The sequence below is a fragment of the Phalacrocorax aristotelis genome, chromosome 6 (assembly GCF_949628215.1).
Source record: "Phalacrocorax aristotelis chromosome 6, bGulAri2.1, whole genome shotgun sequence".
In the NCBI taxonomy this organism is placed as follows: domain Eukaryota; kingdom Metazoa; phylum Chordata; class Aves; order Suliformes; family Phalacrocoracidae; genus Phalacrocorax; species Phalacrocorax aristotelis.
This window is the reverse complement of record NC_134281.1, coordinates 20,905,418-20,931,420: the sequence shown is the minus strand read 5'-3', so window position 1 is coordinate 20,931,420 and position 26,003 is coordinate 20,905,418. Positions and strand designations below refer to the sequence as shown.

Genomic DNA, 26,003 nt, shown 5'->3' with positions numbered 1-26,003 from the left:
CACAGCAATGACAGCAGTGGATGCAATCTCTGCCACCATTTATTGGTTCTGTGCTGGCCGTGGGTGTCCAGGGGCTGGCTGTGTCCTTGGGCAGCAAATTTGCCCATGGAGTGGGCTCCTCCCAGGCCAAAGGGCCACAACGAGTGTCTGCTAGTGCCTGGTGCTCTGCCCAGCGCGGCCTGTGGGGAGCTGTGGGTCCTGGGGTGTCCCTTGCTGGGTCAAGCCGCTCAGATCCAGCACCTTGCCCTGGTCATGCTGTTGAAGACATACATAGTCCCTGCCAGTGCCTGAGATGGGAGGCAGCACTCAGCCTTCACCCCATGGGTGCTGCCCAGGCAGTGCTGCCTGGCACCTGTCTTTCCTGTCCCCCAGATGCCTCTGCCCCAACGGATGCAGCCCAAGGCTGCAGAGGCCATGGGACAGGGCACTCACATGGGTCCCAGACATGGCCATCAAACTGTCCCTGTGCAGAGGAGAGACAGGAGAGGGTGCTGAGAGCCCCAGAGTGCCTACCCGCACCCCTGGCAGTGTGCCCACTCTCTATACCACAGCACACACTTACTGGGCTGCCAGCGTGGGGGTGGCTGAGCTCCTCCTCGCCGCCCCTCTGCCCCGTCACGTCCCAGGAGCTGCAGAGGGGGTGAGGGGAGGGCACACCACCAGTGACAGGCCCCCAGCCTCAACCCCAAAGGATGCTGCCAGCAGTGGGTCACCAGCCAGGCTTTGCACTGCCAGCTGAACCCTGTCAAGCCCATTGCCCTCACTGACTTCCACCTACCTGATTGTCTCCTTACCCAGCCGGTGTGGCCCTGGCATGGCCCTGGGTGCCGAAGAGATTGCAGCAGGGTCTGTGCACCCCCAAGATTACCACCTTTCAGCAATGCCAGAAAGTGACCAGCTGGTCTGCCAGCATGCCTGCTCATGTCCCCACATGCCAGTGCACACCATTGTTGTGCTTGGAGGATGCGCTACCCTGGAGCCCTCCTGCTGCTAGTGCTGCCTGCAGGGGCTGAGCCTGAATCTTCTACCTTTCATGGTCACTACAGCCCTGCTGCCACCAAGCACCATGCCCCTGACTTCACCAATGAATGTGGATGCAGCCATGCATCACCCTGAGGCTGTTACACTGCTGGAGGCACCTGTTATCCTGCCCACAGGCTTGCATGCCTCCTTCTTGCCATGCAGACGCTTGGCACAGGCTGGACCGGCTTCCTCAGGCTCTCCCCTCTGCCGCCTCTCACCCCTGGTTCATCCTCCCAGGGAGTGTGCAGCCTGTTCACCTCCTCCCAGGGCACCTTTCCCAGCAAATCAGAGCTCTGCCTGTGAGCTGCAGTGGCCCCAGCCTTGGCACCAGGATTCAGCCCTGCAGCAGGCAGCAGCGCCACTGCTGTGCCATCCCACCCTGCCCACTGCAGAGTTTTTGCCCCAGCTCAGACACTGACATGGCTGTCCCCTGGCCAAATCACCATCTCTGCACCCATGGCTCCCATCATCACTGTACCCTTGCCCTGGGGGCCACAGCCAAACACAGGGTACATTAAACAGCCCCTCACATCTCCTGGCTGCCTGCGAGGATGCTACGGGGGCCTGTGCCAACGTGCATGGCTGCCCCTCACTACCGATCCAACCACCCTGGCCACACAGCACCCACCTCTAGCTCAGCAGCAGCTTGCAGGGTCTTGGTTGCTGCAGAAGTAGCAGAAGGCAGCTGTGAGCCCCTGGCCTTGCTTGCTGTGCCATGCCATGCCATGCCATGTCATGCCATGCTGAGCCATGGGGGTGGGGCTCACCTGCAGAGCAGGATCCGAGCCACACAGCCCAGGGCAGCCAGCAGCAGGGCGCCAGATACAGTCAGCACGGCCACAAACCAGGCTGGTGGGTGCCATGCTGCCTCCATCCGCATGACAACCAGTGGCTCCTTCCACAGCACCTGCAGAGGTGGTGGGGTGAGGGGGCACGTGAGGGCCAGGGGGCCTGACGGCCCTGGGAGCACTGCCTGGCCAGGGCTCTCTGCTCACCATGTGCCTGGTGGTGGTGCTGGGTGGCACTGGGGTGCTCCGGGGGGTCACATGCACCACCAGTGCCACCATCGTGCTGTGGTGGGGGACACCAGGGCCTCCCCACACCTCCACCAGCAGCATGAAGGTGCGGGGCTTGGCCGAGTCACAAGGGAGGTAGAAGAGGGTGTTCCCCTCCAGCTGAAAGCACCCATCCTCGTTGCCTGGATGAGAGGGTCTGTTCAGTGCCACACAGCAGTGAGAGGTTGGGTTGTACTGCGGCGTGGCCATGCCTCACCTCCAGCAATGGTGTATGCCAGCGTGGTGCTGTCAGGTCCTCCCTGGCATGCCAGGTGGGTGACAGGCTGGCGGCCACCCAACCTGGCCGTGATCCACAGCTCCTGCACCTCAGGGGTACACACCAGCACCTGTTCTGCCACAGCCTGCCAGGAGCAGGGGAAGGTGGTATGGCACTCATGGTGCTTGCACCCATTGCAGTTCACCTGACAGGCTTGCACTTGCACCTGCAGGTACACGGCAACGTCGCACATGCAGCTCCGCCGCATTGCTGGGTTCAGGTCGTTGTGGGTGTCCGTCAGCCGCACCATCAGCCTGTAGCTCCTCTGCCTCTGGTAGTCGAGGGGTCCTACCACACGGATCTCACCTGCAGGGCAGCGCAAGCTGCTGGACACCTGCAGGTGCAACAGGGTGCAGCAGGGGCTGGGGAAGGGGCCGGGTGCTCACCAGTGTGCGTGTCGATGGAGAAGGGCTGCGCGGGGCTGGAGCCACCCTCCAGGCTGTACTCAAGGCTGTCCAGTGGGTAGTCGCGGTCAGTGCCGGCCACGCGCCCCACGGTGCTGCCGAAAGCTGCCGTCTCTGGCACGGTGAAGGCGGCACCATTGGGACACACCGGTGTAAATTCATTGACAGGCGTCACCGTCATGAGCACAGGCACGTGGGCTGTGTGGCACACAGTGGCTCAGCTGCACTGGTACCACCCTGCAGCCTGCACTGGGCTGGATGCACTCTCCCTGGGACAGGCTGGGGGACATGGGGACAGGAGCACCACCCCTGGAGTGGGTGTCTTGGGGCAGCAGTGGAGGTACATTTCCTCTGTGATCTGCTGGTTTGGGAGTCAGGAAGGGCCTTTTCCCACTTCCCCCATGACCTCCCCCATTGCAGCCCTCCGGGCAACCCCCAAGGACATAGGCACTCACTGCTCCGTGGGGGCTGCGCTCCTGCCGTCACCATGATGGTGGCCATGAACTGGAAGCCCACAGCGGCCACAGCCTCCGACTCATAGTCAAGGGTGGTGTTGACCTGCTGAGCCAGGTCAGGGGTATCAGGCAGAGCCAGGGTACCCTGCAAACTGCGATGCCAGGGAAGCAAAAGGGAGCGAGGGGAGGAACAGGCAGGTGTAGGGGTGCCGACAGCCCCGAGATCCCCAGCACAGGACCCAGTGTGACAGCACATGTGAGGTGGTTCTCACTGTTCCACTGGGCTCCCCTATGTCCCCAGCACAGCCTGTGGCCCCGCTCACCTGCAACTGCGGCCCCTCCATGCGGAAGCGGGAGCGGGAGGCAGGGGGTCCCTCAAGGGCATAGCTCAGGCACCCCTTGGTGCTGGCGGGGTTGGTGCACCTCAGTGTCACCAGGGTGCTGCCAGGGGACACCGTCTCGGGCACCTGGAACCTGCAGTGGGGCAGCTGGCAGCTCAGCTCCCTCTCCTGTGCCTCGGGCACTGCAGAGCATCCCCTGTGCCCCACTCCCGCCCCAAACTGTACACGAAGAGGGCTGGGATGCATCTTGGCGCCTGCCGGTCTGTCTCCTGCACGGTGATGTTGAGCATGGTGGTGGCATGGTCAGTGGGGTGCAGTGCATTGTAAGCCCGTATGAGGAGGTATGCATGGGCCACCTCCAGCTGGCTGGTGCTGCGGATCTCGCCTGTCACTACAGATGGCATGGCTTCACAACAGGCACAGGCACAGGCACAGGGTGGCCCTGGGGACCTTGCTGCCCTGCTCACCCTCATCAATGGTGAAAAGTGCAGGCGCTGTGGGAGCCAGGATGGTGTAGCGGACGTTGTCACCAGTGGCATGGACCTGCATGACCACCTCCAAAGGGCTGGTACCCTCTGGCACTCTCACGGACTGCTGTGGCTCACTGCAGGCAAAGAAGGCAGTGTGGCGTGGCATGGTGCCACCAGCACACCCTGCCCAGCCCAGCCCCACTCACAGGAAGGTGACACGGGGACGGCGTGATGGCAACACCTCCACCCTCAGGGCCCCACTGCAGTTGTGCCCGTGGCGGTCCACCACCTCGATCTCCAGCCTGAATGTCTGCGGGGCAGTGCCAGGGCAGCCGTGGGACAGGGATGAGGATGGAGACAGTGGTAGGGATCTGCATAGGGGTGGGGATAGGGGTAGGGAAGACAGGGGTAGGGATGGGGATGAGGATAGTAACAGGGACAGGAATAGGGACAGGATGGGGACAGGAAGAGGCGAAGAGACAGGACTGGGGATGGAGACAGGGACAAGGATGGGGCTTGGAACAGGAACAGGAGTGGGAATAGGGATGGAGATGCGGATAAGGATGACCTGGAGACGAGAATGGGGATGGAAAGACAGGCAGGGGTGAGGATTCAGACAGGACTCAAGATGCAGAAAGGGATGAAGCTGGGGATGGGGACAGGGACACAGCTGGAACACTCCCGGGGCCAGGGTGAGACCGGTGCCCGACGGGAGGAGCAGGACACGAGGGGCTAAGCCCAGGATAGCTGAGAGGTGGCTGTGACAGCCCGGGGATGCTGCTGCCCACCTGGTTGTCCTTGCTGGGGTCAAAGCCACCAGCAGGCGTCAGCACCAGGCCCCGGTGGGTGAGCGTGAGGGGCGTATCGTGGTTTCGGAGCCTGAACTGCAGAGAGACAGGCAGCAGGAGGAGGGTGGGAACCTCTGTCCCCCACTCCACACCCAGGGTCCTGCCGTCCCCAAAGCTGCTCCCACTTGTGGGGGCTGTGGGACCTCGGGGCAGCCGCCACTCACCATCAGCCCGCCAAGTGGCTGCGGCATCACCGCGTACAGGGGCGTCCGGGGGGCAATGTCTGCCAGTACCTGCACCACATCTCCCCCTGTGGCACAGCATGGCTGAGGGAGCCCAGTGCTGGCTGGCACCCACGGCCCCTGCCACCCCACACCCCCCCAGCTCCTACCTGCTCTGGCGAAGGGGGCATCACAACGCAGTACCTGCCCTGCTGTCACCTGAACAAAGAGCCGCTCCTCCACTTCGTCCTCACCAGGACAAGCGGCCCGCAGGGTAAGGGCATACTGGTTCACCTGGTGGGCATTGAGCTCCGCTCCGGCACGCAATGTCACCTGCCATGGGGACACAGAGCTCAGCAGGGCACCCATGGACTCCTGCCCCTCTCCCTGTCCTCCAGCTGCACCTCTGCCTGAAACATGGTGGCAGCCACAGGATCAGTGCTGATGGCGATAGGGTTGAAGGGGTGGCCAGGCTCAAGGCCATGCAGGGTGATGTTGGGGCTGCCACTTGCATTGCTGCAGGACACTGTCACCTTGGCCACATGGGTGCCCGGTGCTGCATCCTCGCTCAGGGTCACCACGCGCGGCAGGTCAAGCAGACCTGGCAGAAGACCCCCGGGAACCGGCCTCACACATGGCCAGTGCCACTGATGGCTTGCCCAGCCATGCTTAGGTAGCCCTGATCCTGCACCTTGGCACCCACGTGGGCATAGGTCTCCTTGCCAGGTGCAGCAGGGCCCAGGACACCCCACTCTTACCTGCTGCTCTGACGGAAGTCCCTGCAAAGAGAAGAGTGTCACCCCAGCCTGCCAGGTGTGTCCTGGCAATGCCCTGGGGAGGCCCCAGAGATGCCCCCATGGTGCTCCAGAGATGCCCCAGTGGTGCCAGGATATACCCCAGCAATGCCCCAAGAATACCCCAGTAATGCCCCAGCAATGCCCTGAGGATGCCCCAGTGATGCCCCCATGGTGCTCCAGAGATGCCCCAGTGGTGCCAGGATATACCCCAGCAATGCCCCAAGAATACCCCAGTAATGCCCCAGCAATGCCCTGAGGATGCCCCAGTGATGCCCCATTCCTGCCTGAACCCAGCCAGGCAGCTGCTGGCCCCTCTGCCCATCCTGGGGTCAGCCCCAGACACATTGGGTGAACTGGGAGAAGCCTGTCCCCTGTGGCCTCCTCTCAGTCCCCTACCCAGGGTCTGGTGAAGGATGCCCCTGCTGCTGTGAGCCTTAAGTGCCTACCTGGGGCATGGAGGTTGAGGAGGAGGCTGAGGAGGTGCAGAAGGAAGAAGGTGAGGCGCCCGTGCATGCTCATGGCTTGCTGGATGTTTGGGACAAGCTGGAGCCCGTTGCCATGGGTGCTGGGCACCGCCCTGGCCCAGCGTCATGCCAGCCATCCACAGCTGCCAGCCCAGCCCCAGGGCACGGCCCCAGTGCCCCCAGCTCTGGCGTGCCTCTGCTCCCAGCCTTTTGACACCCCCCAGGTGCCAGCCCTGGCCAGTGCAGGGCAGGTGGGCAGCGATGCTCTGTAGTGTTTTGCTCCACGCTGCCTTGCCACGCGGCACACTCGGGAACTGGGAAAATTAGCCAGGAGATAATTTTTGGCCCTGTTCTGCTTCATTTGCAAACCAGAGCTGCTTCTCCCAGAATTCCCATTAAGCGCTATTAGTTGCCAATTAATAGGCACTGGCAGAGTGCAGGCCCTGTGGCCGGGGTCACCTGTCTTTTCTCCAAAATCCAAACCTATTTTGGCCGCGGGTGCTTCCGCGGGGGCCCTGTACCGGGGCTACCCTCCTTCCCGCCAAGGCCTCCCGGGACCCCCGGTGCCCGCGGGTCTCAGGGTCCTGCCTGTCCCAGCGGTGCCCCGGTGGTGCCGGGCCCCGGGGCGGTGGTGCGGGGCAGGGCCCCGGGGCGGCGGTGCCGATGCCGGTACAGGCCGGGCTCACGTTACGGCGGCCCCATTGGCTGCGGCGGGGCGGGGCGGTGCCGCCCAGGCGGTGCCGCCCAGGCAGCGCCGGGAGGCGGCGGGCACGGGCGGGCGCTCCGCTGCCGCTCCGCCACCACCGGCACCGGCAGGACCGGGAGCGGGGCCGGGCCGGGCATGCACAGCGCCCGCCCGGACGCGTGCCCGGGCCAGCTCGGCGCCGACTGGGTGAGTGCCACCGCGGGCACCGGGAGGGGATGGGACCACCCTGCCCCGCCGTACCGCCTGGGCATTGCCGCGATGTCAGAGCGCTGCCAGTGACATCAGTGCCATGACATCATGCGCAAGGCAAAGGCGGCATGAGGGGACGTGGGTGTCCAGTGGGACATGGGCAACCAGCAGGACATGGGTGGCGGTGAGACATGGGTGGCCACGGGACATGAGTGACCAGGGACCACAGTGTCCAGCTGTCAGGGTGCTAGTAGCTCTGCCACACCGGAGCTGCCACCCTGCTGCCTGCCTGGACTGCCCCAAGGGGACCAGCAGTGACAGCGTGGCCCAGCTGGCTCTCCTGGGCCTGCCACATGCCCACCCAGCTTCCAGTGGCTGGGTGTGCTCATGTCCCTGGCTGGTGCCAGGACAGGGCAGCTCAAAGCGGTGGCACATCACCAGCAGCGCCGACTGAGAGGGTCCCAGCCAGTGGGGAGGGGGACAGGGACTGGGATGGGGACAGGGACAGCCTGGCCAGCAGCTCTGTCAGGGCCAGCTGGAGGAGGCTGGTTTACCAGGATGGGGGAGCGATCCCTCCTTCTTGCTCAGCTTCCCATGGCTCCAGCGTGGAAAGGAAAGAGGACGTAACACACTGCTTTTGGGTTAGGACAATAGGAATTCAGGAGTGAGGAGTGGCCTGGTTGCAGGAGCCAGCCGCCCCTTCCAGCGCCTGCCTGACCATGCTCTGTTCAGCCCCAGCTGCCCTGGCCCCCCATGCTTCCCGGCGCTTTGGGAGGGCTCTGGCCCTGGGCACAGGCCTGGCTGCACCCTGATGTCACCCAGGGTGTCCCCGGCTGGAGGGCACAGGGTGGGTGGGGTGGCCCTACCAACACATGGGAGGCGCACCCCACCCTAGCACCCGTGTGAGCCCTGGGGCTGCGCTGGCCCTGCGCCACTGAGCGGGGTCTTGCTGGTGGGGTGTCTTGGCTGCCACCCCACTGGGGCAGGGGGAATTGAGGGGCCAGCGGGGGGGTGCAGGGGGGCGGCTGGCGCCTACATGCCGTGGCCCTGTGTCATTTCCTGCAGGCACAGCCAGGGCTGGGTGCCTGCTTGCTCACCCGACATGCTGCTGCACGTCAGCCTGCTCCATGCAGGAGCCGCAGGAAAGCGGGGCCTGGGGCTGCAGGCAAGCCGGGACCTGTGCCCCGCTCCCCACACCCCGCTGCACACCCTGCTCCGAGAGCAAAGCCCACCCCCCGAGCTGGAGCTGGGGGCCATAGGGTGACGGGGGGTGAGATGGGGGTTCGCGGTGATGGCCGGGGCGGGGCAGAGACAACCGCACTGACCTGCTCTTTCCCCCCAGCGGTGCCAGCGGGAGGCGGGGGCGGTGCCGTGGGCACATATGCACGGCACACGGCAGGCGCCCCACCACCCTGGAGGGGCACCGGGGCCAGCCCCCCGCCCCCCATGCCCCCCGCGCCCCGGCTCGGCGGCGGACTCAGCCTGCAGTGTGGAGCCAGGGGGGGGGGAGGAGGAGGGTGAGGGACCAGCCGCCCGCTCCCCCCCAGGCAGCGAGCGCAGCCTGGAGTTCGACTCTGGGTACTCGGAGGCCTCGGGGGGCACGTGGCGGGAGGAGGAGGCACCTGTGCGGCGCCGGCACCCACCACCCTGCCAGCGGGCACACCGGCTCTCTGCTGGCCCCACCGCCCCGCCGGCTGCCCCCGCCTGCCGCCCGCGCCCCAAATCCACCTCTGATGCCTGTCTGGAGCAGTGGCGGGTGCTGGAGCCAGCTGAGACACAGGACTGGACTGTGGCACTGCTGTCGCAGAGCCGGAACCGGCAGCCCCTGGTGCTGGGCGACAACTGCTTTGCTGACCTGGTGGAGAACTGGATGGACCTGCCTGAGGTGGGCACTGAATCCCACCACCGAAACCCCACTGAGCCTTCCCGCCGGCTGACCAAGCCCCCTGCCTTCCTGCTCAGCCTCTCAGGCAACGTACGCCGTAAGCTGGCCAACATTGCCCGGCCCCGGGGAGCTGAGAGTGCCCGGCCAGGGAGCCATGAAGCCACCAAGCGTTTCTCCTGCCCCCTTGGACTGGGGGGACAGCCCAAGGGCGCCTGCTTCCACCAGTCCCACAGCAACATTGCCCAGTTGGCCTCGGACTTCCACCGCTTCACTGCTCTCATGAACAGCCGCAGCCGCCAGCCCATCATCTGCAACGACGTTATCGGCTACATTTAGCCCTGCCTGCACCCTTCTCCACTGTAAATAAACCCTGGTTTTGTATGGTATGGCTAGCGCAGCGTTTATGGGGGGGCTGCCTGCACCCCGACTCTGGGCAGGGGCAGGCAGGGTGTTTTTGCAATGAGGGTCAATGCTTCCAAGCTCATCCTGCAGCTTTTATTACCAACCCCCCACTTAGGGTAAGGAGCAGAGGAGAGTGGGACAGGCATCTTTGGCCTCAGCATCCTCCCCCTCGCATACATAGGTCAGCTCCAGCTCCCGCTGCCGTGGCTCCCCAGTATCCTTCAGGTTCTCCAATAACCTGTAGCAGGGAAAGGAGGTTTGGGGGATGCTGACTTGTCCTGCAGCCTGGCTGGGCACCCCAGGGGGACCCCCCCCTGGGGCACCCAGCCAGGCTGGGGGGATGCAGGGGCCAGTAGTGAGGGGCCGGGCAGGGGTCCCACCATGGGAAGTGCTGCCGGCAGGATGTTTATCCGGCAGCTGGCTAGGAGCTGCACTGCAGCTGGAGTGGCTCAGGATGGAGGGAGAAGGCTCTGGCAGCCCCCCTGGGGCAGGATTGGGCCCCAGAGCTGGAGACTTACCTCTGCGCCTGCTGTTGGGTCCGTGTCTCTTCATCCTCCTCGCTGTCATAGAGCATGGTGTGGCCACACAGAGGCATGGTCACAGTCCAGCGCTGTGTCCTCTGCAAAAGTTGGGTGTCCAGGGTGCAGCCCTGCACCCCACTAGGGTGACCTGGCTGGGTGCTGCCCGCACTGGGCTCACCTGCAGCCAGTCCAGCACCTCCTGCACTGTCATCTCCTGCCCATCTGTGCCGACTGCCTGCATCTCCAGCCAGTCCCAGCAGCTCCACTCCTGCCCACTGTACTGCAAGTGGGAGTTTGGGGTACCAGCTGGCACTGGCACCCCACAGCCTGGCTGCCCAGCCCCATAGGGCAGGGGTTGGGGTACAGCAGGGCAGGCAAAGGGACCAGTCTGAGGGCAGGGGAACAGGGTGGTGGTCTGGGGCAATGGGGGGCACAACCATCCCCCCTAGCACTGCTGGGTCGAGGGGGCAATACGAGCACCACCATCCCTCCACCTGGCAGTACCAGGGGCCAGGGACAGTGGGGTGCACCTCTGTCCCCCCAGCACTACAGGGGCCTGGGTTGGCGCAGCCCTGGGCCAGGACGGGTGCACAAAGGGCCACTGAAGCACTGCCCAGCCCCACACAATCGCCTCTTCTCACACCCGTGGCCCCATGACCCAAGCTCTGCGACCCTCGCTCTGGCCCGAGGGGGCCAGCAAGGTGCCAACCTTGGAGCCAAGCGCTGGATACAGCCCTCTGCCATCTGGCACAGCTGGCCCTGCTATCTGCCCTCGCTGCAGGCAGCGCCAGCCGCTGCACAGCTGGCTCTGCTCAGGAAGGGGCATTTGCACCTGGCTGCTCTCTCCTCCTGCCTTCTGCTGCCTCCATTTATCTCACTGGAGTGGAAAGGGCTTAACCCCATCCTTACCAGTGCAGCACGGACCCAGGTGATTGCCCGGCGCAGAGGGAATGGCATTGCCTGTCCCCCCGGCTGAGGCGGCCCCCCAAGGTGGGCTCCCCAGGCCCCTGCAGGACTGCAGGGCATGTCAAGCAGGCCTGTGGGACATGTGCTCCCACCATGGCCAATCAGCCAGGCGGACCCTTGCCATGGGACATGGAGGTGCAGGGCACTGCTGTGGGAATCAGGACACAGCCAGCCCCAGCAGTGTCCTCCACCCAGGGACAGTGCCAAGCTGGAGGCACCACAGCCAAGACGGTACAGGTCTGGGCAGCCAGGTGTGGGTGTGGGGCACAAGGAGGCCATGGGCAGCCAGGAAGCCTGAAGCAGAACTGGAGCTGGCGCAAGGCAGTGGAGGCGCTTCCCTCCCCCTCTTCCTGTCCCTGGCCCTGGGCCCCCCGGGCCAATCTGGTTCCAATCGGCACTTCCTGCCGTGCCGGAAGGGCTGCCTTGCATGCTATAAACCCCCAGACAAAGGGGCCTCTATCGCCCAGACGGTCCCAATCTGGGCCTGCCCCCGCCCCCGATCTCCCTCCCTGGCAGAGCTGCTGGTCTGGCCCTCCGCTGCCGGGACCCCCAGCCCTACTCCCCCCAGGCAGGCCTCCGCAGCCCAGTGCCAGCTGCTCTCTGGCTGATGCAGCTGGTTTCCAGAAGCCAGATGTATGTGGCTGCTGCAGCTCCCCGCCCTCTGGTTGCAGGGCTCACTGTGGGGCCCACCATGGGGTGGCAGGGCTGCCTCAGCCCCACAGGCGCCCCAGAGCATCCCGGTTGGGCCTGAAGCCGGGATGAGCAGGACAGCGGTGGTGGCTTGGTGCCAGGGGGCGGCTGCAGGACAGAGCTGGTTCCTCGCTGCCTGGCAGCACCCCCGGCCCACCACAACACCTGGAACCATTTCCAGAGCCCCATAGCCAGGGCTGCCCCTCGTGCATGGCCACCTCCTTGCTCCTGGGTCTCCCCTGACACCACCTCACAGTGGCTGCCACTGGGAGCTGGGGCACCCCAAGACTTCTGGGAGTCCTCCACCTGCCCTGCCCCAGGGGAGAAGGTCCTACCCAGTAGGTGGGGAGTGGCAGGGGCTGGATGCAGAGCAGCAGGCAGTTGGACAGGCAGAGGTTGCTGTTGCGGTAGCAGCTGGGGTCCTGGCACCCCCACACCAGCTTGTAGACCTCCAGGCATGCCAGCTCAGCCACAGCTGCCATGGTGGTGATGATGGCAGGCATGATCCGCCTGGCAATCCGCTTGCTCTGAGAACAGGAGGGGTGTCACCAGTTGCCCTGCACAGGACAGGGACCCCTGACCCCATGGGCTGACCCCTCACCATCAGCCAGTTGGCAGGGGGGATGCCGTAGTTCTCTGCATGCAGGTTGGATACTGCCGTGATGAAGTCCATGTGGATGTTGTTGGCCTGTAAGGAAGAGTGTGGGGACATCAGCAGCCTGTGAAGACTAGCAGCCGCCAACCCCCGAATCTGAGCAGGGCTGCCTGCCCAGCCCCAGGTACCTTCTCAAAGTGGATGGGCTCCATCAGGGGCATTTGCACCTCCTTACCCCCTACCAGCTCCTATCTCCGCTCCACCACGTCCTGAGTGAGCTCTGCCAGCCGCCTGTGGTCTGGGGGCACAGGGACCCCTGGGGTGGTACACCTGCACAGTGGTGCACTATGGTGCCCCCCTCTCCGTCTGGGTCATCCTGGTGGCTGGGGTGTGGACAAGCAGCACTGCAGCCCCACTGCCACCATGCTGGACCCAGAGATGTCCCCCAGGGGACCCTAGGGGCATGGGGAGCTCACCTGCAGGCACCTGCACTTCCTCCTGCTCCTCGGCGAGGAGGATCTGGATCCCCTCCTGGGGCACGAAGGGCAGCAGGACTATGCTGCGGATGGTCTGCGCAGCTGCCCAGTCACTGCACGGTGGCACCTTGTGTGTTTGGGCAAAGAGGTGGGCAGCAGCCAGGATGTACTCCAGGTGGGTGTCCTGTGGGGTGAGAGCGCCTGGGCAGCTAGGGTGGTCCATGAGCCCACATGGCCAAAGGCTGCCCGCTTTGCCCGAAGGTAGAGTTGGAGGTGCCTCTTCTCCTCCTCCTGTGGCAGAGCGTGCGTGAGCTGTCTCCAGCAGTGCCCTGGCCAACTGGGGGACAGGGACAGACAAGGGACAGACCCAGCCAGGATCTGGCAGCCCTGGAGAGGCTGTGGCGGATGGAGCACAACTACAGTCTGGCACCCACCCTACCCCTGGCACAGGCTCAGCTCTCCCCCCACCCACACCGTCCCCAGCAGGAGGCCCCACGTCTCTCCCCTGAACTCCCCGTCAGGGTCAAATGTCAGTGGATGGGGACAGCTCCTGTCTGCTGCCCAGAAGAGGACACCGGGGCTTGTTTCCTGGCATAGAGAGAGCAAAGACAGGCTGTCAGGCCTGGGGACATTGTCCCCCTGGCTGCAGCAGTGTGGTCAGCAGAGGTGAGGGGGTGGCTGGCAGAGGGGAAAGGATGCTGAGCTCACATGCTCCGGGGGAAAGGTGTACAGCAGCTGGACGATGGCATCATGGTAGCAGCTCTGCCAGTGCTGGCGGGCCCAGCGCACGCAGTCCCGCCAGTCCTGTGGCCACTCCCACAGGGTGCCCTGCACTTGCTCTAGGACCTCCAGGGCCTTCCCCACTGGCAGCTGCTCCAGGAAAGCCGGGTCTCTGCAAAATCAGATGCCACTGCTGCTAGCCCAGGAGCAATCCCGTGGGACACCCCAGGTGGGATGCGGTCATCTCTCCCCTCTCCCCAGCCCCAGCAGCTGTGGGCAGCACCCCAGCAGGGCTGGCAGCTGCTCTCCTGGCACCATTCTCCCAAGCCCACTCACTCCATGAACCAGTTGACACGCTCTTCAGGTAGCTGGAAGAGCCCCTCAAACTCACCACAGGCCCACTGTGGAGGGGGGAGTGGGGGTTGAGGACTGGGATGCCCCCCTCATGCCCCTTGGGACCACCAGCCCAAGTCCAGGGGGAGGTAGAGGCTGTGCTGGGGTCGGGGCCAGCAGCAGAGCTCAGGCTGCCAGCAGGAAGCAGCTGGGGCCATATCCTGCCTGTGGTCCACTGCTGGGCCATGGCCAGAGGGGGAAACAGGAAAGGAAGGCAAAGGTGCCAGGGCTTCCTCACTGGGTGCCGGGGCTGGCATGGCACAGCCTACCTGCAGCGTGTGCTGGACAGCGTGGGGAAAGTACCACAGGGTGCAGAGAGGGAAGGTGCCAGTGCCATCCCCAGGGGAGCCGGCTGGCTCCAGTGGCTTAGTCAGGTGGGGCACCATTGTCAGCACATTCCCCCGCAGCCCCTCCATGCCCAAGTCCAGCAGTGGTGTGAGGGAGCGGAGGCAGCGGCTCTCCAAGTAGGTGCCTGTGGGGAGCCAGGTATGCTGGGGAGCTGGTAGGCACATCTAGGGGCTCAGTTCCTTTCCCCATCCTGGAACTCACGGGCCTCCAGTGTGTCCAGGGCACTGGCGACGCCATCCAGGCGCCGGAAGAAGTTGTTCCCATAGAATGGCTCAGTGGCAGGTCCCACCTGGTTCTGGTGAGCCGTCACCCTGATGCTGGGGTTCATGCGCCGCACAGCTGCTGCAGCCACCACTGACTTTGGCTTCTACCAGGGCAGAAAGGGGGTGGGCAGCTGTCCCCCGCCCCACGGCCCTTCATGGGGAGCTTGGCCCAAACCTCGCAGCATCTTACCGATATATCTGCCAAGCGGTAAAGGAACTGCCGATGGAGATTGGAGAGGGCGATGGTGTCCATATCAGTGACGATGAGGTCCCCGCCCGGCCCCGCTGCCAGCCCCATCATGGCAAAGTTTTTCAGCAGCTTACAGCCAATGGCACCTGCTCCAACCTGCCAGGGCAGAGCCACTGCAGCTCCCTGCATGCTGGCCGGCTGCTCTGCAGCCTCTCCTGGCACAGAGGCACCCACCCTGGCTCACCACCAAGTACCTCTGGCAGCCCAGCTTCTCCTGGAAGGCAGCCCCAAAGACAGCAATCTGGCCATCGTAGCGAGAGCCCCTCTGCTGGGACAGAGGAGCTATGTGAGCACAGGTGCCCATGGCACCCCTAGCACCCAGGAGAGGGTCAACATGCATTCTCACTGGGGCACAGTCCTCCTCCATCAGCTGCGCAGCCCCCTCTGGCACGAGGCACTCCAGGGCATCAAAGTACAACCACTGGTCCAGGGGGACGAACTTCCTGGTGACGGCCTGGGGCAAACAGGGCCCTGTCAGCTTGGTGGCCAGCTGGGTCCCCCTGTACCCCACCCCAGGCCTGCTGCCTGTCGTCCCCAGTTGGGCAGCAAGTGCCCTCTCGTGGTCACCAAACGCCACCAGACAGCAGTGCAGAGCATGACCAGCAGGACCCCAGGGCTCGGGATCGCTGTCCTGTTCACCTTCAGCACCTCCTGGGCTGCCAGGGCCCCGACGATGGCGGCCACGGGGCATAGGTCCCCCGCGCTCACACTGGCGAAGGCTCGCACAACATCCTCGTCCGGGGACCCCACTGTGCCCCCAGGCTCCGTGCCAGCTCCAGCACCCACTTGGTGTCTGCCTGTGGGCAGAGGTACGAGGGCAGTCTCGGGCAGGGTGATGGGGGACTGAGGAGGCCAGGCAGGGGCAGGATGGGGACTCACCGGTGCCCTGGGCTGGGTCAGGCATCCCCGCTCCCCACAGAAAGCACGCAGGGCCTGGAAGGCAGCATGCAGGCTGCAGCTACGTGGCAGCTCCTCAGGACTTGCCACCTGGATTTGGGGGTCTTCCAGTGCCTGGTGCAGAGGCTCCTGCTGGCACAGTGCCAAGGCTCAAATAAGCACTTCCCTGGGGCTGGGGCATGGCACAGCATGGCACGGTGGTGCCCCAGCCCACACGGCAGCACCGCAGGGCTGAGGGGGGACTTACGTAGGAGTGCACCTGGGGCAGCTGAACCTGCGAGACCGCGCCCCCATGGCAGTAAGGCGAGAAGGAGCTGGTGTCGCCAATCTCCAGCCTGAAAGCATCTGGGGATGAGAGATGGACAGACTGTGATCAGTCACTGCCAAGGACCCAGCAAGTTCCCTGACCATGGGCCAGGGCCAGGGCAGCCAGGACCCCCTCGGCAGCTCACCCAGCACACGCACAGGGACAGGCTCCTGGCTGTTCAGCTCCGTCATCCCCTCCACACCAGAAAATGTCACCAGGTCACCATCGCAGAAGAGGTGGCTGCGGCTGCCCTCTGCCCCTATGCATGTCACTACACCTGGGTTGCCCTAAGGAGGGGAAGGGACCTGAGGATGGGGGACTGGACCCAGATGGCATAAAGCCACCGGGGGAAGCAGCAGCGTTTCGGGGAAGCCTGCCTTCCTACCTGGGAGATGTGCTGCACGACAGCGCACACTGGGTCCCCTTCTGCTGGGTCGTCAGTGATGAAGTGCTCCCCGAAGTCACAGAACATCTGTCTGGAGAGGACTGATTGGGTTTTGCCAGAGGAGCCACCTCACCAAGCTGCCTGAGCACTGCCAGGTCCTTCCTGGGCTGAGCAGCACTGCCAGAGGGACGGGGACATACGCTGCACAGACGGGCTGGGAGTGCTGGGGACAAAGTGAGCCAGAGCCTTGGGGAGACCGTGCAGCAGATACCCCTTACCCTGCCAGCCCCTTGGTGTTGGCCACAATGAAGCAGATGCCCTGGGCATGGCAGAAGTCCCCAACGCGGAGCTGCTCCTCCAGTGAGGACTCGGTCAGCACCACCACCTGCACTGGGGCCATCAGCAGGTGCCACTATCCCAGTGGGCCCCGGGATGCAGGGGCACAGACTCACCTGGAAGGAGGCGAGGAAGGCCTCTCACAGCTCCCCGGTGTGGGCCACAACTGCCACATGGGGGTTCAGCTCAGCCAGGACCTGCTGGGATGCCTTGGCATGGTTCTGGCCTACATTACTCTCCCCCAGGAGGAACTGTGGGGTGGACACATTGCAAGGCACCCAACAGGTTTGGGGTAATGCCCGCCACAGTGGGGTGCTCCACACAGCTGTGCCTGCACTGTTGCGGGGCCCCTCTGCTAAGTACCATACACATGGCATAGGACACACCGTGGCCCCACCCATAACAATGAGGGGCACCCTGGGCCATACCCATGACAGGGACCTCTCATTCCACACTCCTTACCAGAGCTTCCAATCTGTACCTGCTACTGGGAGCCCCCCACCCTGTATCCATACCTGCAACAGGGATCCCCCAGCCCCACCCACACCCATAGTGGTACTGGGACCCCCACCCATACCTATACGCATTACCGGGACCCTGTCTGTATCCACACCCATCATGGCGACCCTCATCCATACCTGTAGCCATTACAGGGACCCTCACCGATGCCTGTACCCATTACGGGGACCCCCGCCCATACCCGTGGCCCGGCCCCCCACCTGGCCCCGCCGGTACCTGCTGGGCGCATTCGGCGGTGCAGACGACGCCACGGTCGTGCAGGACGACACGCCCGGTCCCCACCAGCACCAGCGCCGCCGCCACCTGTGCTCCCATCCCGCGGAGGCCTGACACCAGCACGGTCGCCCCACCCAGCCGCGGCGCACCACCACCCAGCACGTACCTGCGGGGCAGGGGCAGTGAGCAGGGACCCTCCGCTCCCCGGCCCCGGCCCCGGCCCCCTCACGCACAGCTGCCGTGAGTACCACCTCCCCCCGCCGCCGCCCGCCATGGCGGCCTCCCGCACCGCCGAGGCCCCGCCCCCCGGAGGGCCCCGCCCCCCGGCTGGCACAGCCCCCCCGGCTGGCCCCGCCCCCCCGGGGGGCCCCGCCCCCGCGGCCAGCACAGCCCCCCCGGCCGGCACAGCCATGTCGGCGGCGGTGGCGGCTAGCTGGCAGGCGCCGTGGCGGGCGCTGGGAGCCCTGGGCCGGGAGCTGGCGGCCGAGTGGGCGGCGCAGGACGTTCGGGCCGCCCTTTGCCAGCTCCTGCTGCTCTGGCTGGGCCTCAGCCTGCTGGGCGTCTGCCTGGCCTGGCGCGCTTACGGTGGGGCGGTGGCCGCGCTCTGCTACCGTACGGGACCCGCCGCCCGTCGACCTCCCGGAACCGGCGCCGGCCTCAGCCTGAGCACCGGCCCCGCCTCCGGGCCCGCCCGGCCCCGCGCGCACTCCCTCTCCCCCGCCAGCCCGGCCGGCCGGAACGGCGGTGCCGAGAGGCACTACCCGCCCCGGTGAGTCCCCACCGCTACCGACCCTGCAACGGCTTCCCCGGGCCCTGCCTCCCCCGCCGCCGCACGGCCCGCTGCCGCCCCTCCGGCTGCACCCCCGCCCCGGGCCCGGCCCAGTACGTCCCAGCAACCGCCCTTCTGGCTGTGCCTGCGGACCCGTACAGCCCCAGCATGTGCCCCGCCTCCCCGATCCGGTATGTCCCAGAGAGTATCCTCCTGGTTACACCACTGGATCAGTGTCCTCCCAGTGAGCACCCCCCCCCAGCTGCACCCCTGAACCAGTACACCCCAGTAAGTGCTCTCCAGTCTGTGCCCCAGGACCAGTACACCCCAGTAAGTACCCTCCCATTTTGCCCTGGGACCAGTACAGCTCAGTGAACATCTTCCTAGCTGTGGCCCCAGACCAGTATGCCCCAATAAGTGCAGCCCCAGCCCTGCCCACCTCACACAGGCAGGTGGGTTCCCTCCCCCCCATGCCACGGTGCCATGCTGGGGTTCCACCCTGGCCCCATTCATGCTGTCCCTCTTTTGCAGAGAGGGCCCAGCTGCGGAGCCAGTGAAGACACACCGGGAGTGAGAAGCACTGAGACCCACAGGGCACTGCCCGCACCATTAAACCGCTGTGCCCTACCTGCCGCCTCTTGCTTTGGCACCTGCTACTGTCACTGGAGAGGAAGCCAGGAGAGTGGGGCAGGGGCATTTATTGGGGCTGGGGTGCTGTGCCTGCGGTGGTGCTGGCCTCACTTGGCCATGTAGTACTGGGTGGGCACGAAGGGCATCTTGGTGACAAGGGCTGGGTGCTGCTTCTTCCGCACCTCAACGGTGAGAGCGGTGCCAGCCCGGCTGTGTGCTGCCTCTACGTAGGCCATGGCAATGTTCTTGCCCAGGGAGGGTGAAGGGCAGCCGCTGGTCACCGTGCCTGGGGACGTGAGGACACAGGGAGGTGAGTGGGAACTGGCAGCCCCAGCCCCCTCCCCTGCCGTGGGTGCAGCTTGGGGCTGTGCCCACGCCAGCCCCGCTGCTCCCACCTACCCACAGGTGTGCCCTCGGGGCCCAGGATGGCCATGTGGGGCCGGACGGGGGGTCCTACTGATGTCAGCCCCACACGCTTCCGCTTCGGCTTCTCTTTCACTTGTGCCATGATGATAGCCGCGCCGGGGAAGTCCATAGCTGTGCGCCGGCGCTTCCCTGCAGGGCAGAAATGGGTGAGGGTTGGCAATGCCTACCTGATCCCCTTACCCCCTTGGGGACGTGGGGATGCCTCGCCCCTCTGCCTGCCCTGAGGAGGAGGTGGGAATGGACGTGGCCCTGAAGTACCCAAGGTCCACAGCAGCCCAGCCTCAGCAGGCGTGGTGGTCTCATCAATGTCATTGCCGTAGAGGCAGAGCCCAGCCTCCAGGCGCAGGCTATCCCTGGCCGCCAGCCCCGCCAGCCACACCTCGGAGACACCCAGCAGCTGCTCGGCCAGTTCCACTGCCCGCCCCGCAGGCACTGAGATCTGTGTGGGGGACACAGGCAGAGGCAGGGTCACTCGGGCACAGCCTTCCCCTCTCTTGGTACCACGGCGGGGGGGTGCCAACACAGCTCCTGGGGTACCTCCACGCCATCCTCGCCAGTGTAGCCACAGCGTGTGACCCGGCAGCCTGGCACGCTGAAAACTGTTGTGGTGATGCTATTCATGAAAGAGAGCTTTGCCAGGTCGTCTGGCAGCCCCACCTGCAGCACCCGTGCCATGGAGGGACCTGTGGGGAGGGCAGTGACATGCACAGGGCAAAGACCCAGAGGAGGGTGCAGTCCGGCACCTGCTGAGGGTGAGACCCCAGCATGGTGACACTTGGTGCCAGCCCGTGTGGGACTCCCGCTACCTTGCAGAGCCAGCAACGCATTGTCCAACACCTCCAGGTGGATGTCACCGCCAGCGGCCTGCAGCTCTGCTGCTCTGCCCTGCCAGGGTGACAGTGGGCCACTAGCACAGGGGCTAGGCTGGTGCCCAGCACTGCATGGGGCTGTGGCCACCTCACCCCACGCAACCACAGACGTCACCAAAAGGTGGGAAGACTCATTCCCACCGCGTGTCCCCACCTCCCTCAGGGCTCGTGCAGCCCCGTACCCTCATGATGGCCAAGTCCTTGTCAGCACAGCCAGCATTGGACACCACGTAGAGGTGATCTTCCAACGTGTTGGTGACAATGAGGTCGTCCACAATGCCGCCCTTCTCGTTGGTAAGCAGCGTCAGGGTGCCCTGCGGGATGTAGAGCCTTGGGAGCACTGGGAGGCTGCGCGTCCCCCCGCCCACCTGGGCTGTCCCTGGGGACCTCTGACCCCACCAGATGCCTGGTGTCCCTAGGGTTCTCCATACCTGCCCCGGCTTCAGCTCAGCGATGTCCCCCACCACCAGGCTCTCTATGAACCTGATGCGGTCCCGGCCGTACACTCGAGTCTGGAAGAGGCCGGGGGGGTGTAAGGTGGTGTGGGTCCCTCCCACATCCCCATCCCGCCCCGGCTACCTGTGGCATGTGGGAGACGTCGAAGAGGGAGCAGCAGCGGCGGGTGTGCAAGTGGGACTGGAGGTGGCCCTGCCCGTAGTACAGCGGCAGGCTCCAGCCGGCGAACGGCACCATCCGCCCCCCGTGGGACCGGTGCAGGGCGTCCAGCGGCGTCCGCTTCAGCCCCCTCTCCTCGGCCTCGGATCCCCCGGGCCGCTGCCCCCCGGTCCCGCTCAGCGGCACCGAGCCCGGGGGGCGGCGGGGCAGCGCGGCGCGGCAGCCGGCCCGCAGCATCTTCCCTCCTCCCTGGCACGGCCCGACCCCGGGGCGCCTGGGACATGGAGTCCGCCCGGCCCCCCCGCCCCGCCCCCCGGCCCCGCCTACCCCGGCAGGGATGCTGGGTCCGGGTCCTGCCCCGGCACGGCTATCTCTCGCCCCTCCACCAAAAGAGACAGGCAGGCACAGACAGGACCAAGGTAGCAGCTTTTAGTCGTGACTGAGGCTCTCCCCGCCGCCCGCCCGGCACCTCCTCGGTCCTCCGAGCGCAGTGGGCGCCGGCCCAAGCACGCCCTTGGCGGCGGGGTCCTCGCCCTGCAGGCAGGGCCGGGGCCACTCACCAGGGCAGAGGGAGGGCTGGGGAGCTGGGCTCTGCCCACACCAGGGAGCAGCAGCACGGGATGGCCCGAGAGCAAACCCATGGTAGCTGGACGGCACCCGGGTGGGAGAGGCTCACGGGGGGCTCCGGGGCAGCAGCGCTGCCCAACTGCTGCCAGCCAGCACAGGAGGAATTAGGGAAGGGGCACGGGGAGGGCCTGGAAACCTGCCGGGCCACAGTGACAAAGGCCAGTGCGGGAGCACAGGAGTTTGCTTGGGCCCTGGGAGTGCGGAGGAGCCGGACCCCTCTGGCCGCCACCAGCAGGGCTCATGTGTAGGAAAGCAGGTTGATATCATAGCAGCCATCCACCTGGAAAAGAGAGCAACCGTTGGTCCCTGCACAGCTCTGCTGTGCCAACCCACCCCAAACCCCCACCCCATCCTGCCAGGAGCAGCCCCTCCAGGAGGGCTCCCCAGCCACGTAGTGAGGCCAGAACCCCCGCAAGCAGGGTGGTGGGACTCACGTCGAAGCGCCCGATGCGGGCAGCTGCCTGGCGAGCCCGGATCACCTCTGTCAGCACCCACATTTGCTGGACCTCCATCGACACCTTCTCTGGGTCGGGGAGCTCCTGGAAAGAAGTGGGCACAATGCTGTGGAGCGGGGGTGGCCCAGGTGGGCTGGATTGCCTCAGGCTTAGGTAGCAGTGTGGCCAGCTGGCTATGCCCCCAGGGCGCCAGGCACTATCGTGACAGTACTTACGCTCCTGACCTGCTGGTGGTTTTCCAACGCAGGGTGAGCAGGGCTACACTCTAAGAAAACAGCTGCGGAAATGGGTGACCCTGAGCCCCAGCACCGAAAGCCCATCTCTGCTGGCAGGCATCCAGGGTGAGGACAAAAAGCAGATCACTGGCTAATGATTAAAAACCTAATCACACAGTCCAGAGTTTCCCAACAGCCTCCCCCAGCAGTGCTCCCCAGGCCTGGCAACAGAAACCCCACTGCACGTATTGGTTCCCCTGGGGACCTTCAGCCAGGTGGGACTCACAGCCTCAACAGCAGCTCTCCAGGCCAAGGCAAAGCTCTGTGCCGCTTCTTCCCTGCCCAGCCCAGCCCATGGTGCCAGGCTGCTGGTGGGTGCCTTGTCATGGTGCTGGGAGCAGCCAAACCCAGAGCAACCCCCAGCACCTCCCCCAGACCACCCCTTGCCAAGGGGGGCACAAAGCAAGTGATCAGCAAGGGACTGGGGTGTCTTCCCCAGCCTGCCGGACAGCTGGGCACAGACCAGAGCTCCCACACCTGCCAGGGCTGGCAGAAGCCTTGCTGCTGCCATGGTGGTGTGAGCTCCCTAGCACCAAAGCCCAGTGGCAGAACGGCCCCAGGGGTGCGCACACTGCTCCTGGCCCAGCCTGCGCCTACAGGCAACGCCAGGGGCTGATTCAGCAGGTTTCCATGGGTGAGCCAGCTGCCTGCCCCTGCCATGCTCTGCCTGGACTTTGCTCACCAAAGGCTACTGGCCGGGAAGATGTGGCTCACAAACTGTAAACATGTGCCATGGCTATGACCTCCTGCTGCCCATGTGCTGCCCCGGTGCTCCGCAGGGCGCACCCTCTGCAAAGTGCCAGGAACCAGGCAGGCCACCCCATCCCCACGCATCCCACTGGCCGGCTGAGCTATGCTGCGCACCCACCGCTCCCACAGGGACATTCTGTCCCCAGACTAGAGGGTGGGTAGACTTAAGTGTCACCTCAAATCACATATCCCTGTAGAGATAATTTTCTTCTGAATGCTGCAAGCTACTTCCAGCACAAGGTAGGGCATGTCAGGGCTCCACAGCTATTCCTGGTGGGAGCCTGGAGCCAATGGGACAGGGACGGGGCCAACAGCCTCACAAGTGATGTTCGTGCCTGTGGCTGGCAGCCCACCCAGGTCCCTCCTTCCCCCTGATACTTCAGGAGGGACTACTCACTCCATGCAGGCTGGCTGGCTGCTCCGGAGGGGTCAGCTGGGAGAGCCAGGAGGGGAAATCCTTCTGGGGGCTCTGAAATAGATCCAGAGGGTCACACAAGGGGTGTCCCCAGTCCCACCTCCATCCCTCACTCCATGCAGCATGCTGCAGTTTGGAGCCTGCCTGTATTTATATTGGTATAAATATTGCTTTACCATTATTAAAGGGAATTTTATGTTTAGGGTGGCTGTTTGCAGCTCATAATTTGTTGCAGCCACCTCCAGCTATGTCCCGCTGCTCAGACAAACATCCACCTCCAGAACAGGCAAGGCTGGGGCTGGCTGGAACAGTCCCTCCCCCAACCCCCACTGCACAAAGGGACCGAGTGCCCCAGTGAAGGACAAGGAGTCAGACCCACACCCCTGTGTCCTCTGGCAGGATCCTGAAGCCCCAGAGCTGTGGGGAGCAATACCAGGTGCAGGGCTGGGGACAGGGGCCTGTCCTGGATCCCCTGCCTGCACCTGGCAGGGAGGGCAGCATTGGCACCCGCTCACCTTCCGTCCAGGGGGGAAAATCTGCAGCTCCTCAATGGTGAAGTGGAGCCAGACTGGGGAGGGCTGCCGCAGGATGAACCGCACCACCGTCACCTGGTCCACATCGCACAGCATCTGAAGGGGTAAGGATGGGGGGAGCTGTCACTGCCGGGGGTACAGCAGGGGCTGGCTGGGCGGCAATGCTCTGGGCAGCTTTTGGAATTTGCTCCAAAAAACCCCAACCTGCCACAGATGGCAGGGGTCCGAGGGAAATATCACCTGGTGGCGTCGGAGGGAGAAGTAGTCCTGGGAGCCCTCCTCAGTGTGCGGGCAGGGCATCAGGCAGTAGTCCCGCAGGCAGGTCACCCAACGGCGGGAGCCGGCGGGGCCGAGGCGTTGCACCCGCACGCTCAGGAAGGCTGTGTAGAAGTTCCTGAAGACGATCTCCTGTACCTGCGGGACCAGCGGCCTCACACCCCGCGTCGCACCCACGCTAGCATTCCCCTCCCACACCGGCACCGGCATCTCCCCCGCAGTACCGCTACCAGCACTGCCACTCCTCCCCCCCATATACCGGGACTGGCACCGGCACCCCACCCGCAGAACGGGACCGCCACCAGCATCCTGCCCAACCCCGGCAGGCAGCGGCATTCTCCGATACCGGCTTAACCCGCCCCCTTAGTACCAGCTCCACATCCCCTCCCCACACCGGGCCGGGCCGCACTCCACTCACATCGGCGGCGGCGCCTCGGGGGAAGCGGAGGTCGATGATGGCGACGCCGGGCCGCGCCGGCTCGGCCCCCCCGCCCAACTGTATGGTGGCGGCAGGGCGGAGGGCGCAGGGCAGCGGGCAGCGGCCGGGCCCCGCGGGCGGCCCCGGCGCTCCCGACATGGCGGCGCAGCGCGGCCGCCCTTCCTGGGCGGTGCCGGGGGGGAAGGCGGGGCCGTGCGTCACTCGCCGCGCCGACCGGAAAGGGGAACCCCGCTTCAGCCGCTAGGGGGCGTGGCCCTCCCGCGCAGGTGGCGGGGTTCTCCCCGAGCCCGCCCGGTGCCCTCGCCGCGGCGCTGGCAGAGGCAGGGCTGTAGTAAAGCACACCGTTTATTGACTCCATACGTTCCTTTACACAACGCAGAAACCGCCCCCGCGATGCTGAAATCGGGACGGGGGGACCACCTCCGGTCGCCCCTCAGTTCCCTCAGGGCCAGCACCAAGGCGCTTGGGGGAGCCCCCCAGTAGCGGCACAGGGCTGTCACCCACCCAGCCCAGCAGCCTACCATCCCCTGAGGGAGGGTGGTGGCATGGCTGTCTGCACTTTGAGAAACCCCCTCCCCACTGCACGAGGGTTGTTTATCCTCCCCCCAAATAAACACTCAGGGAAAACACAAAGTAAATCCATGCTTAAAATTATTTAGCGCAAAGGAGAGAAAAATAGGATCTATAAAGTGAAGGAACAGGCAGCTGAGGGGCAGGAGTGGGGCAGTGGCAGCCCCCCCATGGCTCAGACAAGCTCAGCCTGAGCAGGGTGGTAGGGGCTGGAGAGCTGGCACTTGCAAGCTAAGCTCATACAAACTGCTGGCAGCAGTACACTGGTTTTTAAGTCTTTTTTTTAATAAAACAATTTGAGGCTGTATAAAAAATTTAGTAAAAAATTAGATTTGAGAGTTCACTGATTTTTTTTGACTATTAACTATTCCTGGCACTTTTTAAAAAAATTTTTATCTTTTCCAACAGCATCTGGAGGTGTGCAGCCCAGAGCCAGGGGCTGGCAAGACCATTTTGGCACTGCTCTCAAGGAGTCATCAGGGCAAAAAGACAGCCCCACGCTATGGAGGAAACACCCTACTGTCACCAAAACACCTCGCAGGGAGGGGTTTTGCTTAAGAGAAGACCACCCCAACTCTGGCACTCTCCAGGCAGTGGAGGAGCTGTCTGGGCATGGGGCCTGGCTCACCCTCCCATGAGCCCCCCTGCACAGTACTGCACCCTGAGGTGCAGGCAGCTGCCCCCACGCTCAGCCAAAGTTACCCCCAGCCAGTCTGACTCAACTGATGACTATTTTATGATGCATGAGAAAAATAGGATTTCTTTGATTAAAAAAACAAACAAACAAACCACTAACAAAAGAATCAAGCCCCGAACCAAGAAGCTGATCCCCCCGCAAGGAGGACGAGGCTGGCTGTCCTCAAGAGCCACCACTAACCATCCCTGAATCGCCTTTGGAGCTTGCCTGCAGCACAGCACTGCTCTCCTGCTCCCCAAAACTACACATCCCAGTTTAGGTAAACAGCAGAATAAATGTGAAAACTTAAAACATCGGC

General features: G+C 64.6%; 6 protein-coding genes and 1 long non-coding RNA gene across 14 annotated transcripts; 3 read left to right on the top strand and 4 right to left on the bottom strand.

The window, feature by feature from the left end:
* Nucleotides 1-22: 22 nt before the first annotated feature.
* Nucleotides 23-5,892, bottom strand: CDHR4 (cadherin related family member 4). The gene is made up of 17 exons (XM_075095449.1): nt 5,793-5,892; nt 5,439-5,635; nt 5,205-5,367; nt 5,038-5,123; nt 4,814-4,909; nt 4,232-4,335; nt 4,023-4,159; nt 3,781-3,946; nt 3,538-3,688; nt 3,215-3,317; nt 2,742-2,957; nt 2,522-2,661; nt 2,296-2,440; nt 2,019-2,221; nt 1,791-1,930; nt 1,652-1,686; nt 23-255 (listed from the first exon to the last, which is right to left on the bottom strand). The coding sequence occupies exons 1-16, from the start codon at nt 5,890-5,892 to the stop codon at nt 1,659-1,661; spliced, it is 2,175 nt and encodes a 724-aa protein (XP_074951550.1). The 3' UTR covers nt 23-255; nt 1,652-1,658.
* Nucleotides 5,893-7,015: 1,123 nt separating this feature from the next.
* Nucleotides 7,016-9,461, top strand: INKA1 (inka box actin regulator 1). Its single transcript, XM_075096540.1, has 2 exons — nt 7,016-7,187; nt 8,533-9,461. Exons 1-2 carry the CDS (start codon nt 7,137-7,139, stop codon nt 9,409-9,411), a joined length of 930 nt encoding a protein of 309 aa, XP_074952641.1. The 5' UTR covers nt 7,016-7,136; the 3' UTR covers nt 9,412-9,461.
* An 87-nt stretch (nt 9,462-9,548) lies between these two features.
* On the bottom strand, nt 9,549-18,671 carry UBA7 (ubiquitin like modifier activating enzyme 7). The gene is given in 25 exon segments (XM_075096517.1): nt 9,549-9,715; nt 9,996-10,096; nt 10,177-10,278; nt 11,990-12,181; nt 12,256-12,342; nt 12,438-12,547; nt 12,726-12,934; nt 13,237-13,313; nt 13,434-13,617; nt 13,782-13,846; nt 14,108-14,310; nt 14,388-14,553; nt 14,640-14,795; nt 14,884-14,964; nt 15,046-15,153; nt 15,339-15,439; nt 15,442-15,496; nt 15,579-15,725; nt 15,844-15,941; nt 16,049-16,190; nt 16,289-16,379; nt 16,567-16,673; nt 16,741-16,875; nt 17,360-17,525; nt 18,151-18,671. Coding segments are annotated over 25 exon segments (3,501 nt in total). The 5' UTR covers nt 18,642-18,671; the 3' UTR covers nt 9,549-9,588.
* On the top strand, nt 17,731-18,755 carry TCTA (T cell leukemia translocation altered). The gene is made up of 2 exons (XM_075096516.1): nt 17,731-18,128; nt 18,660-18,755. The coding sequence occupies exons 1-2, from the start codon at nt 17,770-17,772 to the stop codon at nt 18,700-18,702; spliced, it is 402 nt and encodes a 133-aa protein (XP_074952617.1). The 5' UTR covers nt 17,731-17,769; the 3' UTR covers nt 18,703-18,755.
* Nucleotides 18,756-18,808: 53 nt separating this feature from the next.
* Nucleotides 18,809-20,954, bottom strand: AMT (aminomethyltransferase). 3 transcript variants are annotated; one of them, XM_075096510.1, is made up of 8 exons: nt 20,633-20,950; nt 20,485-20,565; nt 20,236-20,367; nt 19,991-20,069; nt 19,722-19,867; nt 19,404-19,623; nt 19,158-19,313; nt 18,809-19,044 (listed from the first exon to the last, which is right to left on the bottom strand). In XM_075096510.1, exons 1-8 carry the CDS (start codon nt 20,903-20,905, stop codon nt 18,866-18,868), a joined length of 1,266 nt encoding a protein of 421 aa, XP_074952611.1. In that variant the 5' UTR covers nt 20,906-20,950; the 3' UTR covers nt 18,809-18,865. The 3 variants fall into 3 exon arrangements, with proteins under 3 accessions (XP_074952611.1, XP_074952610.1, XP_074952612.1); XM_075096509.1 differs by having other exon boundaries at nt 19,443-19,623; nt 20,633-20,931; XM_075096511.1 differs by lacking the exons at nt 19,722-19,867; nt 19,991-20,069 and having other exon boundaries at nt 20,633-20,954.
* Nucleotides 20,955-21,082: 128 nt separating this feature from the next.
* On the bottom strand, nt 21,083-24,618 carry NICN1 (nicolin 1, tubulin polyglutamylase complex subunit). Of its 6 annotated transcripts, none has more exons than XR_012661099.1 (7): nt 24,418-24,618; nt 23,964-24,137; nt 23,706-23,819; nt 23,173-23,244; nt 21,966-22,116; nt 21,730-21,834; nt 21,083-21,575 (listed from the first exon to the last, which is right to left on the bottom strand). XR_012661099.1 is itself a non-coding variant. In XM_075096512.1 (6 exons), exons 1-6 carry the CDS (start codon nt 24,574-24,576, stop codon nt 21,534-21,536), a joined length of 666 nt encoding a protein of 221 aa, XP_074952613.1. In that variant the 5' UTR covers nt 24,577-24,615; the 3' UTR covers nt 21,083-21,533. The 6 variants fall into 6 exon arrangements, 4 of the variants coding, with proteins under 4 accessions (XP_074952613.1, XP_074952615.1, XP_074952614.1 ...); XR_012661100.1 differs by having other exon boundaries at nt 21,966-22,072; nt 24,418-24,617; XM_075096512.1 differs by lacking the exon at nt 21,966-22,116 and having other exon boundaries at nt 24,418-24,615.
* On the top strand, nt 23,737-26,001 carry LOC142058763 (uncharacterized). The gene is made up of 2 exons (XR_012661101.1): nt 23,737-23,827; nt 25,417-26,001. It is a non-coding gene; the product is annotated as an uncharacterized LOC142058763 (long non-coding RNA).
* The last annotated feature ends 2 nt before the right edge of the window (nt 26,002-26,003 follow it).

Excerpts from the sequence above, each read along its gene's own strand:
- CDHR4 (XM_075095449.1), bottom strand. The coding sequence starts at position 5,892 with ATGGGGGCATCTCTGGGGCCTCCCCAGGGCATTGCCAGGACACACCTG. Across the intron at positions 2,662-2,741 it reads CTCCATCGACACGCACACTG|GTGAGATCCGTGTGGTAGGA; the intron begins GTGAGCACCCGG and ends GCTGCCCTGCAG. Across the intron at positions 2,441-2,521 it reads ACGTTGCCGTGTACCTGCAG|GCTGTGGCAGAACAGGTGCT; the intron begins GTGCAAGTGCAA and ends TGCTCCTGGCAG.
- INKA1 (XM_075096540.1), top strand. The coding sequence starts at position 7,137 with ATGCACAGCGCCCGCCCGGACGCGTGCCCGGGCCAGCTCGGCGCCGAC. Across the intron at positions 7,188-8,532 it reads GCCAGCTCGGCGCCGACTGG|CGGTGCCAGCGGGAGGCGGG; the intron begins GTGAGTGCCACC and ends CTTTCCCCCCAG.
- TCTA (XM_075096516.1), top strand. The coding sequence starts at position 17,770 with ATGTCGGCGGCGGTGGCGGCTAGCTGGCAGGCGCCGTGGCGGGCGCTG. Across the intron at positions 18,129-18,659 it reads GAGAGGCACTACCCGCCCCG|AGAGGGCCCAGCTGCGGAGC; the intron begins GTGAGTCCCCAC and ends CCTCTTTTGCAG.
- AMT (XM_075096510.1), bottom strand. The coding sequence starts at position 20,905 with ATGCTGCGGGCCGGCTGCCGCGCCGCGCTGCCCCGCCGCCCCCCGGGC. Across the intron at positions 20,070-20,235 it reads AGGACTTGGCCATCATGAGG|GGCAGAGCAGCAGAGCTGCA; the intron begins GTACGGGGCTGC and ends TCACCCTGGCAG. Across the intron at positions 19,868-19,990 it reads TGCGTTGCTGGCTCTGCAAG|GTCCCTCCATGGCACGGGTG; the intron begins GTAGCGGGAGTC and ends CCCTCCCCACAG.
- NICN1 (XM_075096512.1), bottom strand. The coding sequence starts at position 24,576 with ATGTCGGGAGCGCCGGGGCCGCCCGCGGGGCCCGGCCGCTGCCCGCTG. Across the intron at positions 24,138-24,417 it reads CCCGAGGCGCCGCCGCCGAT|GTACAGGAGATCGTCTTCAG; the intron begins GTGAGTGGAGTG and ends CTGGTCCCGCAG. Across the intron at positions 23,820-23,963 it reads TCTCCCTCCGACGCCACCAG|ATGCTGTGCGATGTGGACCA; the intron begins GTGATATTTCCC and ends TTACCCCTTCAG.